This window comes from Melitaea cinxia, chromosome 10, assembly GCF_905220565.1.
Source record: "Melitaea cinxia chromosome 10, ilMelCinx1.1, whole genome shotgun sequence".
NCBI classification, from domain to species: domain Eukaryota; kingdom Metazoa; phylum Arthropoda; class Insecta; order Lepidoptera; family Nymphalidae; genus Melitaea; species Melitaea cinxia.
In genome coordinates this window covers 11,147,596-11,163,859 of record NC_059403.1, presented here as the reverse complement: position 1 = coordinate 11,163,859, position 16,264 = coordinate 11,147,596, and the positions used below count along the sequence as shown (strand labels likewise).

The window sequence follows — 16,264 nt, the reverse complement described above, 5'->3', positions numbered from 1 at the left end:
TATCAAAATTTTAAGTAGGTCATGTGCATTTTCCCGAAATCTTTTAAATCTGCCACTTTGTAAATCGTCAGCATGATCTGCCACAGACAAAACTTAACTGCAAAATCTACCGAAATGGCAGAAATCTGCCACAAATGAATCCAAATCCAAAATCGTGTAAGCTGCGCCGATATTGGGTTAGTAAATATTGGGCAAAAAAAACGATTAGCTGAAAATCTAGTTATTTAAAATTAAGTAAGACCGCGAGGCGACACCAGGTCATTAATCAAATAAAACCACCAATAAGTGATATAACATTTGACTAATCCATTCTTTAAATAGACCTTGATTGTGAAATCTGAAGGTACAATGTATAAAATTCTGACATAATTTCGAGTTTAATTAATCGAGTAGCGATAAGATAACAAACGTATTAAAATTATTTACCTAATGTCATTATCGATGTCCAGTATTCCATTAGCAGTAAGAACATTGGTCGATATACATTTTTTATTTATTATACTTATAATATAAAGTAATTTAATTTTTAAAATGTTAACGTGCTTAACTTCATTGTTCATATCAGTGGGCTTAGTATTAACCTTTCGATTCATCAATAAAAAATACAAGCCACCAATACTTGGAATTTATCAGCAGAGAAACAAAACTTATTGGTTTAAATTTTTATTTATGTTTACTATTTTAAGTGCGAAACAGGTAACAAAATGAAATATCTTAATAATCGTTACTTTTATCATGATAACGTCTAAAAAGTTCAGAGTTACGATTATAATTTACAGGTATATAATTATGGTACATAGGTATAGGTATAGGTACGTGTGTACCTACAGTGTATCTGCCTGTTGGTATATAATTAATAAATACATACTATTCTTGTTGAAAAAAATCATAAACTAATCATTTAATAAATACATCGAGTTGTTTCATAGTATAAGGTAATAAAGTATAATTAATTTAGTATACGCATAATTTAACTGTATAAGTATTCTGTGTATAGTAAAAATATATTCAGTGAACCTTCTACCACATTCTTTGATTTAAATGTAATGTGTCGAAATGTTTTATACTTTTAGGTAATAGCTTATGTGAAAAAACTTATAGCTATATATTCAGGTAATGCTAGTGGAACGATACGTGTCCAAGAATATGAGGCTAACTTAGAACAAAAATATGATTTGGGTAGTCACGAGAAGGTAAGTTTTTGGGACATTTTAATAACAAGTTACTGTCTGCAATTTTGTTCTCTTGAAAAGTTTCATTCCATATAGACTTAAAACGCTTTGACACTTGAAAAGGAATCGTGTACATCGTGGCTACAAAATTAACAGAACATTCATCTTTTCCATCTATTGACCAATTTCGATTTTTTTCTCTACCATTTAATAAGATGTTAACTGGCCGACGACATGATAGATAATAATTGTATTTGCTCGCAAACGAAAAAAAAAACCGACTTCAATTACATCGACAAGTAAAACAACGTACTTAGATAAAAATAACCACGTTATTATGCATTATTAGATATAACACGAAAAGTACTTGTCAGATCGCAAATGGGATCACACGACACCCACCAGCTTTCGATTAAAAAGATCATCGAAATCGGTCCACCCAATCAAAAGTTCTGAAGTAGCATACATAAGTCGAAATCCATAAGTTGAATTCGGTTAGTTAGAAGAAAAAGAAAAAAAAAACGAATTGTAGGCGTCTTTCTTCAGAGAACTACAAAAGCCGAATTTAGAGACCAAAAGTTACAATTAAAAACTATTATTTGCTGGTCTCCGTCTCTATGCATATCGTACTAAGAATCAGGAAGTCTAAATCGCACGGGTCGGCTAGTAGAAAATACATAGCGCTTCAGCCTGTAATATCCCACTGTTGGGCATAGGCCTCTTTCCCCATGTAGGAGAAGGATCAGAGCTTAATCCACCACGCTGCTCCGATGCGGGTTGGCGGATATATTTCCTACTATGAGTAACGATCGCTATCAGGTGTATATGATAACAACCGGGACCGAGGGCTTAACGTGCTCTCCGAGGCACGGTGGGGAGACCCACAAGGACTGCACAAACACCCAGACCACGGCAAACACCTGTATGGCCAATACAAATGTTTGTCATGTGCGGGGATCGAACCCGCAACCGCCAGCACAACGGGTACAATCCATGGCTGTGACCGCTGCGCCAACGCGGCGTCTAGAAAAGAAATACATGTATTTCGTTTTTATTTTAGTCAATAGATGGCGTTTATTTTAATGGAATATCTGAGAATGGACAGGCAATAGTTTGTGGACTAGCAAGAAGGCCGAATCAAATTTGCGACTCATTCTTATATTTAAAGGTATACATTATAATTTAATATATTTGTATTTATCATATATTTGTAATATATATTAAGAAAGCATAATTTAGTTAGAGGGGTATTTTATACTGTCCGACTAAAACAGATTTTTTAACCGAAGCCGAAACTAAAACCGAAGTTTCGGCCGAAACCGAAACCGAAATTCACGTGGACAATGTGACAGTGTAAATATACTATGTATAGTATGTACGTAAAGTGTATTTTAAGCATTTATTTACACATGCATACAAAAAAAAACAACATTAACTTTTATATCATAGTGCTTGTGTTTACATTATTCTTAAGATAATAATATTTACTTTTTGAGGCTGCTTGACGATTAAGTTAGTCGAACGCCCACGACTATCCACAAACTCAGAGTTTTGGCAGAGCCAAAAGTTTCGCACCATTTTTGGCCGAAACTGGCCGAAACTGGCCGAAACCGAAACCGAAACCGGAATTTCGGTCGGTCCCTAGTATTTTTTATTTAGATCTAACTACCGTTAGATTAATTTACTTATTACTAGATTCCTGTATAACTAAATACTTATACTAATACAATAAAAGAATTGAATTGTTTCCCTTTAATTGTTAAAATTTCAAATAAATGACCGACTTTAATATATCTTTTAAAGAGCCTATTATCACGAAAAAAATAGAACACAAAACTTCACATTTTATGGCATATCACAGGACTAATTTTAAATGTCAGCCCCTGAAAAAGTCTAGTAAAATTATGCTTTTGTAGATAAAAAATGAAGACCTTCTCTTATCCCCTGAACTTCCTGATACTTATTTGAAGCAATCTGATGATGATAAAGATGAATACAGTGTACAAGGGATTCGCATTCAAAACTTCGTACCGATGCGAGCTTGGAATTTATGTTATGATGGGGAAATGAAGTAAGTTTAACTAATAAGTGGGTACGTAAAGTTATAGTTATGATTTTTTGAGAATGTTACCAATAACTATCAATTTTGGAGATCGTAAATCGTAAATACCAATTTTATCATATCAGTAGCTATATATATATTTACACTTTTATTTAGAATACGAAATACTCTTTCTAAGTCCAATGGATAGTCCCAGTGGACATAAAACTATACTAATGATTAATCACTGTAATAATTATTGACTCTACGTTATCCTAAACATGGTTGTGTCGATTTGTAAAAGGTAAATAAAATTAATAAGGATTAATAAAATTAAGGACCTGGCATTTGTTAACATTATAATTGTTACCTAGCTATCTTGCTTCTAATTCAAGATTACTTTATAAGTGTAGAAAAAAAAATTACCGTACGAACATGAGTAGAAGTCATCAGATTCTGGTAAAATTACTAATTGTAAGTTCTTATTAAAAAAAATCTTTTCTTGTGTATTTAGATCAAGAAATAATCCTAGCAAAAGAATAAAAGTGTCAGCTAATCTCACTTGGAGCGCCATTTGGGCTCATTTCGAATACGACACCCAAATGTCGCCAATGAGTGTCGCAGACGACATGGCGAGGGAACCTTGGTCTACAGATTATTTCAAAATTGTTAAAAGGTGAGTTGTGGATAAAAGATCTTGTACGAAATATAGTTCATTATTCAACATTTTCCAACACTATATAATATGCCTTCGATTTGAACTACTTTGTGTTAGTTGAAACTGCAGTCGCACGGTTGATACGTTTCTATATATTAAGTATACGATACGTCACGTTTCAGGGAGTAACATTCCACTGCTGGGCATATGTCTCTTTCTTCATGTATATAAGGATCAGAGCTTAATCCACCACGCTGCACCAGTGCGTGAGTAACGATCGCTATCAGGTGTATATGATAACAACCGGGACAGACAGATTAGTGTGCTCTCTGGAGCACCACAAGACACCACAGGACAGACATCCAAACCGGAACGAAATATTTGTACAGATAAAAATATTCATCCCGAGCGAGAATCGAACTCGCTCGAAAATCGAAGCTGCCTGTGTTAAGGAACACATGGAACACGCACTAAAACAGACTGGTTGTTGTTGCATTCAATATAAATATATTTATTTATTTAATATTTGGAAAGAAACAGCACAAATAACAATACATAGCAATAATACTAAACAATATTTGGCTAATGATAGGTCTTCACATATAAAAACTAGTAGACATATAGGTACCAATATAAATAACACAAGTGGAGATTTTACTTGAATTTATGAATAACGAATACAATACCCAATTATATATATACACAACAATATAACATATATGTATATAACAAGTTACAAGCCAGAAAAAAAAACTAATATTTTAAAAAGAAATCCTGGTTTAATAATCGCCTCACCGTTGCCACACCTGAACTAAATAAGTATATAAAAACGCCCAGTCTACATAAATTATTTAAAATTTTACTCGCACTACAGGAAAGCATTTTGACATTAATTTGTATCGACTTTCAGTAGTTGGATATGAGTATAATACTTAACTGATGATATATTAGTAATTCATCACTTCAACCTATCGCAGTCCACTGCTGGGCGTAGGCCTCCACAAGTTCGCGCCAAAAATAGCGTGAACTCATGTGTGTTGCCCATAGTCATCACGCTGGGTTAGGGGGGAAGGCGACCCCCGACCGCCCTGGTGGTCGGTAGAGCTAGATTCCCTGAAAAGGGAACAACTAAGAGCCAAACGTCGCATCAGAAATGCTGCACCCTGCAGAAGGGCTGGCGTCATCGAAGAATACGTACGGGCCAAGGAAAAATATAAACAAGTGGCAGACAAAGCAGCCACTCAGAGCTGGAAAGAGTTCTGCACGGCACAGGACCGCGAAAGCGTGTGGGACGGTATCTACAGAGTCATCAGGAAGACCTCTCGTAGACACGAGGACGCATTGCTAAGGAACGAATCAGGCGAAACACTGTCACCAGAACAGTCGGCAAAACTCCTAGCAAAAACGTTCTACCCTGATGACTCTGTAGAGACCGAAACCGCCCATCACAAACAGATCCGAGAGGCCGTAGAAGGCAGAACTCCCGCGGAGTTAGAAGATCTGTCCGATGACGACCCGCCGTTTACGGCCGTGGAGCTGGAACAGGTTCTTTTGAGCCAAAATCCCAAAAAAGCTCCAGCCCCAGACGGGTTAACGTCGGATATATGCGCGGCGGCAATAAACTGCAACAGGGAGTTATTCCTAGCGTTGGCGAACAAATGCCTATCGCTGTCCCACTTCCCCAAGCTGTGGAAAGTCGCCCACGTACGCATCCTCCGCAAACCAGCCAAAGAGGACTACACCCACCCGAAGTCCTATAGACCTATAGGACTCCTGTCAATCCTAGGAAAGACAGTTGAGAAAATGCTTATAGGTAGACTTCAGTGGAGACTCTTCCCCACGCTGCACCGAAGCCAGTACGGATTCATTCACAGAGGGGAACGGAAGACGCCCTCTACGATCTCGTCGAGCATATCAGGCAGGAAATTAAGTCCAAGAAGATAGTACTTCTGGTATCGCTTGACATAGAGGGCGCTTTCGACAATGCATGGTGGCCGGCTCTCAAAAAACAGCTAGTGGACAAGCATTGCCCGAGAAACCTATACGCTATGGTCGCCTCATACCTCCAGGACCGAAAGGTCATCGTAAATTACGCCAGAGCGACCAGTGAAAAGGAGACCACGAAGGGTTGTGTCCAAGGATCCATTGGCGGGCCGACCTTCTGGAACCTCATACTGGATTCGCTTCTGAGAGAGATCAGCGCGATGGGGGTATACTGCCAGGCCTTTGCGGACGACGTTGTCCTCGTTTTCTCCAGCCAAAAAACCAGCAACCTACAGACCTCAGCCGAAACCACCTTAGCGGCCGTACAAGAGTGGGGTATACGTAACAAGCTGAGCTTCGCCGCGCACAAAACCAACGCGATGGTGCTCACTAAAAAACTCAAATACGACACCCCCATAATCCATATGTCCGGCACTCGACTGAGGCTTGTAGATGAAATAAAACTGCTGGGGCTCATTTTGGACTCGAAGCTCACTTTCAACGCGCACGTATCCGCCGTGTGTAAAAAAGTGGCGGACATCTATAAACAGCTCGCGCGCGCGGCGAGAGTGAGTTGGGGTCTGAATGGGGAGATCGTACGGATCATATATGTGGCGGTGATAGAGCCCATCGTTCTGTACGCAGCGAGCGTATGGTCCCCTGCAGCAGAGAAACTGTCGATAAGAAAGCAGCTAGACTCACTGCAGAGAGGATTTGCACAAAAAATGTGCAGGGCGTACAGAACGGTGTCTCTGACATCGGCACTAGTCCTCACTGGCTTGCTCCCGTTAGACCTTCGCGTCCGAGAGGCGGCCATACTATTCAAAACCAAAAAAGGTCACAGCACGGATCTTCTTCCACCGGGAAGAGAGCTAGAGCGCAGGGTGGGACCAATGCAAAATCCCCACCCTTCCCTATTCATGACAACAGAGTACGAGCGCTTAGAGAATCTGAACCCCGAAGTCCTTGAAGAACACAACATCGTCGGGCCTTTCATCTTTACCGACGGAAGCAAAATAGAGGGTAAAGTAGGAGCCGCCCTCACATGCTGGGACCAAGGCAGGGAAGTAAGATACTCTACTTTCCGGTTAGAGCCGCACAACACTGTCTTTCAATCGGAGATGTACGCACTCTTCAGAGCCGTGGACATGGCAAAAACCTCAAAGTCATGCTCCATTAACATCTTGAGCGACTCGAGGTCATCTTTAGATCTGCTGAGGAGCCCCTCAGTGACTCACCCTCTGGCCCTGGAAATGAAGAGTCGAATCAGACAGCTCCGGGAGGAGAATAAGACAGTGCGGTTCTTTTGGTTGAGGGCCCATGTTGGAACACCGGGCAATGAGAGAGCGGATGGGTTGGCCAAAAAGGCGGCCTTAACAAAAAAGACGGCACCTGACTACGACAGAGTACCCATCTCGTATGTCAGAAGGCAGATCAGGGAAGAGACTGTCAGGATGTGGCAGGAAAGATATAATTCTTCGGAGACGGGCTCGGTCACGAAAATATTCCTACCGGATGTAAAGACCGCTTGCAGGCTGGTAAGGAAATCGGCACCAACAGCTGTCGACACAAAAATTCTGACCGGCCACGGAGGATTTGCGGCGTATCTCCACAGATTCCACCTCACTGACAGTCCTTCATGTATCTGCGATCCGAATTGTGAGGAGACAGTTCTGCATGTTATACTGGACTGCCCGAGATTCAGTAAGGATAGGCTAGATCTAGAACTCAAACTCCAGATCAAACTTGAGCAGACATCGCTCCATACCATCCTGGAGAGTGAAAAAAACAGAACTGCCTTCCTCACATTCGCGAGAAAGGCCGTCAATATAGCCGCAAAAAGGAACAGCACGACCGCTCCACCACCTGCTGTAATACCCACGCAGAGCGCTAACACCGTCTTCCACGCAACACACACCCAAACACACAACGCACAACTACAAACACAACAAAACTGTGTCCAACAAGCCACTCAGAGAAACAGCTCAACGGCTCCGCGGATTTCTCCTGGCCGCACCCTTCTGGGTCAAATAACAAAGGTCATGCCCTCCTCGCTGCAGAAACTGTTCAGGAATAGAGCCGACCAAAACGCACCTCCGCAACCGACCCACAGCGGGATGACACAATCCTCGCTTAGCGAAGGGAACGGAAGCGAAGTAGTGGGAATTAAAACCAGATGCGTGGCTCTGTTCATGGACAGCGAAGTAGAGAGGATGGGAATAAGTTTCTGTCGTTCCGAAGGACGCGATCGGCTGGCGATTTCGCCGGGGCTCGCTTTACTGTTAAAGGGTAGCACGCAAAAGACAAGTATAAAGCGCACTAAAATCACAGCGCTATCGCAAGAACAGAAGGGCGACTCGACCTACCGTCTGGTGCGTTTGAATAACAAATCCATCGTGCTGTTCGAGTGGGGAGAGACGTCCCCCTTTACGCAGTCTAGTGTGTGGCTACGCCGGTTGAGCGAGACCCCCGGTGGAATCCCCAAAAGAATTAGCGTGGATTCGATGAGGGTCGGATATGATAGAGGTGACGTATCTGATAGGTACGGTTGCCTAATGGCCTCCAAGTACAGTGAGGTCATAGTCTACGAAGACAGGGGGGAGGATCTCGGATATCTAAGACCGAAATCCATAACACCAACACCTCCTGCATCTCCGGCCGACGACGAGTCCACGCTCTGCGGCTCGGAGCGCCTACAACAACGGATCGAGACCCAGAAGGCAGAGCGAATTAAGGCAAAAGCCACACCTGAACCTAAGCCGAGCTCGATGCCATTGGCGACCTTTATCCACGCAACCATCTCCCCAAAACCAGGCAAGCTCCCGCATCACCTCTCTCCCAAAAAGGCTGGACAGGGTGAGCGGCAATCGGCGGCGCTGAGCCGGTTCACCAGAGACAATAGTCCGAGGCACCCGGAGGCGTCACCGGCCGCTCGTACTAAGGCCGACATGGGACATGTAACACCGCCGAGACTTCGACCTGCCTCCACACCGCTACAACATGCGGAGAACGCCCTAATCGAGTTCCTGGCGATAATAAAGGCAAACCGCGAGGTAAGCCTGGCCACCTGCAAAAAGATCATGCAGGCCTACCAGTACGATCACCAAAGATTACTGGAGGTGGAACTCGAGGAAGCCGAAGCGGCCATATACAACAGTGAAACCCGACAAATACTCAAGGGCAAGATGTCGGGTAGGTATATGGCAGCATATAACAGCACAGCAGGCTTCGTGAGCGCAGTCGAGTCGGAGGGGAATGACGAGGAGCCACAAACCTTCGAAACACCTGAAGGGGACCCAGTGGTGGTAGTGGCCAGATGCACGAAAGTAATGCTGGGGGACCGGATGCTACGGATGGCGAAAACCATCTCGGGCGACCGGGACGGCTTACCGACCGTGCCCTGGGAACTACCATCACTGGAGTGGATAAACGGGGCACCGGGATGCGGCAAGACAACTCGCATAGTCGGGGACTTCGATGAGGACACGGAGGTCGTGATTACGACCACAGTCGAGGCGGCCAAAGACTTAAAAGAAAAACTGGCGCACCGCTACGGCAACAAAGCCAAGCAAAAGGTGCGCACTATGGCCTCCGTTCTAGTTAATGGGTTCAACGAGGGCTCAAAAATCAACCGCCTAACGGTGGACGAGGCCCTTATGAACCACTTCGGAGCCATAGTAATGGCCGCCCGACTATCGGGAGCTCAGAAGGTAGTCCTTATCGGAGACATAAACCAGCTGCCGTACATCGACAGGGACAACCTGTTCGAAATGCGGTACTGCAGACCAACCCGGATAACAACCATCTCGTGCGAGTTGTCATGCACGCATCGAAATCCCAAAGACGTAGCCCTTGCCATCAGCGAAGTTTATAAAGACGTATACAGCTCAAGTCCAAAGATCCGATCTTTGCGAGTGGAGAGCCTCACGGGCGCGCGTATTCCTGCAAGAAGAGACCGAACCTTATACCTGGTCTTTACGCAAGAGGAGAAGAGGTTGCTGACTGACCAGGGATACGGATCCGGGGAGGGATCGCGCGTCTTAACCATCCACGAGGCGCTGGGCCAGACCTACGAGGACGTCATTGTCCTCCAGACGAAGGCGAGGAGGCTCAGGATCCACGACAGCGTTTCGCACGCTGTAGTCGCGGTGACTAGACACACCAACACCTGTGTCTATTACACCGACGACCGTGACGACGCAATTGGTCGCTTTGTGGCGAGGGCAGCGGAGACCGCGGATAAGAAAATACTCGAGCACAGTCTCAAGATGGCGATTCATCACAGAGATGCCGCCGTCACTGAGAGTGTGCTCGACATGTTGAAAACTATTGACGTGTGAAGACACTTGTTGAATAAATAAATAGTGTGTATATAAACATAAGTACTAAGTGCTAAATTAAATACGATTAATTATATAAATATAAATAATAATTACTAAATTAAATAGGATTAATTACATATAACATAACGTGTACAAATTATTTATACTTAACATGTGTAACAAATTAATTAAGATTAATTATATAATATTAATTTAAAAAAAAAATACATATATGGTGATAAATATATAAGAATATATAAAAAAAAACAAAAAACGAAAAAAAAAAAAAAAAAACTTACTAACAGTAACCTAGGCTAAGTGTATATTGTAAGTAGGCCAGTAGGCCATAAGTGTATATATAAGGTAACTAGGAAATAAGTGTACATATATGATAACTAGCATATAAGTGTAAATATAAACTTAGATAATAAAAATAACAGTATAAATACAAAAATTTCAAGAAATGTACACAGCTTCTACCCCTGGACAGTTGTAAGATAAAAGTGAAGAAAAGGAAAAAGTAATAATAAATAGTAGTAATTATATATATAAGTAAATTAAGATAGCATAACTTTAAATTTTGGTCGGTGGACTCACGTGGGATTAGTGATACTAAGCTTAGTTTAATTAGTCTCTAAGTTGCATATGTAGGTGCCAAGGTATCGAGAGTAACAAACAAATAATTGGAATAACAAGAGCACGGGCATTATAAGCCCGTGGATATATATCGTTATAAAAAAAAAAAAAAATCACGCTGGGTTGGCGGGTTGGTGACCGCAGGGCTGGCTTTGTTGTACCGAGACGTTGCTGCTCGTCTTCGGCCTGTGCATTTCAAAGCAAGCAGTTGGATGGTTATCCCGCCATCGGTCGGTTTTTGAAGTTCAAAGGTAGTAGTGGAACTGTGTTATTAGAAATTAGTTTGATTAAAAAAACAATGTCAAAGCTTTATAACGATGGGTATATGAATAAACTTTTGTTCCATTTGAAGTCAATTAATTTTTTCAGACTTCACCAAACACATTATGAACAAATGGGATATATAGCCGGTACTGTGACCATCGACGGTGAAACATTCAATTTGGATATGCCTTGTGTCAGAGACAGAAGTTTTGGTATTTAAAACTTTTATTATTATTACATTAAACAATTTTATCTCCAATAAATATATCACTTTGTCTGAAGAAGAATTGTCAATAATTTCAGTATAATGAGTCAGCATTGAGAAAGATTTAAAAAAAAAAAAAAACGAGTGTGCTTTAGATCACACGACTGAAGTAAAACTTCCGCACAATAAGGTCTGCATCGTGTCTTAGATAAACGAACGTAACTGGTTATGAGAGAAAGAAAATATGTACTCACACCTCTCCCTATTGCTGCGTTCGCCTCGCCCGATCACACTTTTCGTATCGCTCTCGTCACGCATTCACCGGCTTACCCCACACAAGTCAAAGCGTGCGTAAAGAAGTTTTACTTCAAATAATTGTGTTTGCTCGCAAACGAAAAAAAAACCGACTTCAATTACATCGACGAGTTATACAACGTAGATCGACGAAAAAATAGTCAAGTAACTACGCGTTATCAAAGATTACTCAAAAAGTAGTTATCAGATCTCAATAAAATTTATATGTGACCACATGACAAACATCAGCTTTCGATTAAATTAAAAATTATTAAAATCGGTACACCCAGAAAAAAGTTATTGCGGATTTTCAAGAGTTTCCCTCGATTTCTCTGGGATCCCATCATCGGATCCTGGTTTCCTTATCATGGTACTAAACTTGGGATATCTCCTTTCGAACAAAAAAAGAATTATCAAAATCGGTACATCCAGTAGAAAGTTATGCGGTATAATACAACGTAGGTCGACGAAAAAAGCGTCAAGTAAAAACGCATTATTAGATATAACTCGAAAAGTAGTTGTTAGATCTCAAATCAATTTAAATGGGACCAATTGACACACACCACCTTTCGATTAAAAAAAAATTTGTAATCGGTCCACACGGTCAAAAGTTCTGATGTAACATACATAAAAAAAAATACAGTCGAATTGAGAACCTCCTCCTTTTTTGGAAGTCGGTTAAAAAGGCGTCTACGCAAAATTGTCTGTGTCAACGAGGTAGACATATGAAAATAGACAAAATAAATGTTATAGTTTTGTCCCCTGGATATAAAATCGGTCAGTTAGTTAGTGGCGAATAAGTAATACAAGTCATAAACGAAATTGCTTACAATTTTAGTAAAATTTTAACGTAGATGAAGTGGTGGGTAGGAATCGACCGTCCATATATGATTTATTTTATACCTATGATTAATTGTTTATATCTTATTCTTATTGTTTGGTATCTCTGTATGCTGCAAGATTTTTTGTGTTTGTCAATTACTTCTTGTAAATTTTTTATTAGATACCTACTCCTTCAAAGACGGATTTATTTATGACAGATTTTGACATAATATGTAGCAGTAGATATTGTATGTAATTATGGCTTAGTAATAAATTATTAATTTATACAGGGCCGTGTCGAGATTGGCGTAACTTCCACCGCTACGTTTATCATTTTATGTTTCTTGAAAACGGAGACTGTATGGCTATAGGAAGTGTTTCACAGCCCGCTATTCTATCACAGTAAGAAATTCATTAATATAATAGTCTTAATATATATAAAATAAAATAATACCTACTTATTTAAAAAAAATAAAATTCACTCATCATCACTTCAGCCAATCGCAGTACACTGCTGGACACAGGCCTCCCACAAGTTCGCGTCAAAAATGGCGTGAACTCATATTTTTTTTTTTATATCACTAGGTCGGCAAACAAGCGTACGGGTCACCTGATGGTAAGAGATTACCGTAGCTTATAGACGCCTGCAACACCAGAAGCATCGCAAGCGCGTTGCCGACCAAATCTCCAATCCCCCCCAGGAGCTCTGGTCACCTTACTCACCAACAGGAACACAATACTGCTTGAAAACAGTATTATTTTGCTGTGATCTTCTGTAAGGTCGAGGTACTACCCCAGTCGGGCTGCTCCATATTTTGAGCAGAAAATTCCTGATGTGCCCTACCTCATGTGCCCATAGTCACCACGCTGGGCAGGCGGGTTGGTGACCAGGTCTGGCTTTGTCGCACCGAAGACGCTGCTGCCCGTCTTCGGCCTGTGTATTTCAAAGCCAGCAGCTAGATGGTTATCCCACTATCGGTCGGCTTTTTAAGTTCCAAGGTGGTAGTGGAACTGTGTTATCTCTAAGTCACCTCTTACGACACCCACGGGAAGATAGGGGGTGGCTATATTCTTTACTACCGTAACCACAGACTTATTAAACAAAAAATATTTATCATATTTTATTCTATGTTTCTGACACATAGACCTAAAATCCTGGTAAGTATTGTTTTTACGTACAATTTTTGTCTCTAAATAATATGGTGATAAAAACTGTTTTATTATGATTATTATATTGACAATTTGTTTTTCAGTCTGACTATTGGATACCTGTGTAAGAAGGTGGATGAAAGTGTAGTTGCAGTAGATTCATCCGATTATCAACTTTATCAACACGCTGAAAATCAAATTCTTCCAAAGGATTATGGTTTTACATTTTCCGCCGGTAAGGATGATAAATAAGAAATGATAATAATTAAATAAAGTAATCACTTTACATTTACGAAGCCCCAGCTAGGAAGGTAAAAATCTGTCTAGGGTCGGGAAACACACAAAACACAAACAGTCACCTGTTACGACTGTGTCAACAGCAACACATCGTCAATATATTTAAATTGCTTTCCATAATTTTACTTAGGTAAAGGAGGTACATAGTACCACATGTCTTAGCTATGTAGTTTTAGTAGATAGAACAATTCTGATGAAGACGAATTTTATTCCAAAAGTTTTATGATTACTTCCATATTACATATTTTTTACAGTATGTTAAACTGTAAAAAATAATTCATAACTTTGCTTTATTTGTAACAAAAACACTGCATTGAACTAGTAAACTATTTTAATTTTCTTTTAGGAGGGAAATCCTATAGTGTACAGGTTAAAGTGTACGATGAAGATTACTTTTACATTGGGAAAGATAAAGAAGCGAAGTTCTATGAAAGATGGAGTAACGTAGAAGTAAACGGTGTTAAAGGAAAAGCTTGTGTGGAATGGCATTATAATAATGTTCGGAAATAAATGTAAATGTATTTAAAATTAAATATTTTGTAATGTTTAACGGTTTTATTATTACATTACACCCAGCTCAATATTATATTATAACCTTATTATAATTTTATTGATATATAAAAAATCTTTTTACAAGTCAATGAACCTTTTCCACACTTTAAACGATAAGAAATTCAAAAATTCTCCATCGTTCAATATATATCGTTTACTGTAAAAAATACAATTTTAAGGGTTAGAATATTTTCTAACGATTTATAACTGAGAAAAAAAATTATAAACAAATTTTGTTGCATTCAGCCTGTAACACTTCTGGGCATAGGCTTCTCCATGTAAAAGAAGGATTGCAGCTTAATCCACCACGCTTATCCACTGCGAGTTGGCGGATATATTCCCTACTATGCGTAAAGATCGCTATCATGATAACAACTGGGATCGACAGCTTAACGTGCTCTCCGAGATACGGTGGGGAGACCCACAAGGACAGACATAAAAACTACCAACCAACCAGACCGAAAATAAATATTAGCATAAGCATAAAAACATATCCACTCCGAGCGGGAATCGAACCTGCGACCGCCGATATTTAGGCGCCGCCGACATGACACATCTATACCAGAGCGGTAATTTTTAATAATTTTATAGAAATGAAACACATTTTTGCGAGAAATATTAGGTATATTTAGCATTACACTATTACAGAATAGACATATTTTATATTATTACACGAATAAAGACTAGCAAATTATAGTGTCATTTTGAAATTTAATGACAACGGTATGTATCACTGGAATCACTTTACTTTTCATTATTACAATTGGGAACAATCCTACATTCTAGTCCATAGCAAGAACTCAGTTCCATTTGTTAAGGTTATTTATAATTAAATATTTTTAATCATTAGGAAATTATAGTCTTCCGAATATAGTCTTGATACTTTGAATTGGCGTAGTGTTTAGCATAATTTACTTACGACGCAATTAAATTTTTATTTTACAATAAAACAATTAAGTATTAAAATATTAAATATCATATTTTTCAAAAAATTACACAGAAAAGTAACGTAATTTAGTGGATTAATATTAATAATATAATTTTTGGCTAATCCATTTCTACGATTCAAAATAATATATATAACTATTGTACATTCTTAAATATTTAAAATATTATAAACCAAATTAATAAAAAGACACAATTTATAAAACTATATTGAAAACTGATTATGTTGATACATTCTCATCGGTGACATAAAAAAGGAATTCGTGAAATCATCCTAAAAATTGTAGGTTATATAATTATACTATCATCACACAGGCTATGGGGATAACAACCTGTGTCATTAATGTTAATAAAATGACATACAGTTTTATGCCTTCTTTATTTGCTATAATAAAATTTTAATATGTGTAAAAATAAGTATAGGAAATTTTACCTTTCAACTAACTATACTTAATGTTCGATTCCTAGATCACGTTCCGCGTAACCGATTTTTAAATTTTACTTTGTTTAATGATAACATTCGTGAGCGCGTAAGCACGGTTATAATTTACAATGAAAAACATTCTACGAGAAAAATAATTCGTTTCTATATGCGTTTCTTTATTGGTATGCGGCAGTTACTATTGTTATTTTACATTATCGACGTTTTGAGAGCTAAGAAAAATAGTATTGGACAATTATGCAGAAGTAAGTTACCCGAGTATCTTGTATATTAATACAAATTAGAATTTAGAAAAGAGCTAGAATTTTTTTTTCTCATGGAACGTGATCTATAACACCTACGGAACCCTCCATTTAAAAGAACGTAGTTAAGAGTCGAACACCTTACATACTGAAGTATACGTTATGTACGTATTTCTTTACTTAGTTTAGTATTTTAATAAATTGCTGTTTGTTCTTCTGTGTTGCCTAAGCTCTACTCTC

The 16,264-nt window shown here is 39.5% G+C and overlaps 1 protein-coding gene across 1 annotated transcript; it reads left to right on the top strand.

Annotated features, from left to right (window-relative positions):
* The first annotated feature begins 528 nt into the window (after nt 1-528).
* On the top strand, nt 529-14,390 carry LOC123657079. Its single transcript, XM_045592669.1, has 9 exons — nt 529-696; nt 1,074-1,193; nt 2,233-2,340; nt 3,089-3,243; nt 3,728-3,889; nt 11,182-11,288; nt 12,688-12,799; nt 13,651-13,781; nt 14,190-14,390. Exons 1-9 carry the CDS (start codon nt 532-534, stop codon nt 14,351-14,353), a joined length of 1,224 nt encoding a protein of 407 aa, XP_045448625.1. The 5' UTR covers nt 529-531; the 3' UTR covers nt 14,354-14,390.
* Nucleotides 14,391-16,264: the final 1,874 nt, after the last annotated feature.

What these genes read in the sequence shown, in the direction of transcription:
- LOC123657079 (XM_045592669.1), top strand. Translation starts at nt 532, where the DNA reads ATGTTAACGTGCTTAACTTCATTGTTCATATCAGTGGGCTTAGTATTA. An exon ending in CTATTTTAAGTGCGAAACAG is followed by an intron (nt 697 to 1,073) that starts GTAACAAAATGA and finishes TTATACTTTTAG; the next exon opens with GTAATAGCTTATGTGAAAAA. An exon ending in TGGTTTTACATTTTCCGCCG is followed by an intron (nt 13,782 to 14,189) that starts GTAAGGATGATA and finishes ATTTTCTTTTAG; the next exon opens with GAGGGAAATCCTATAGTGTA.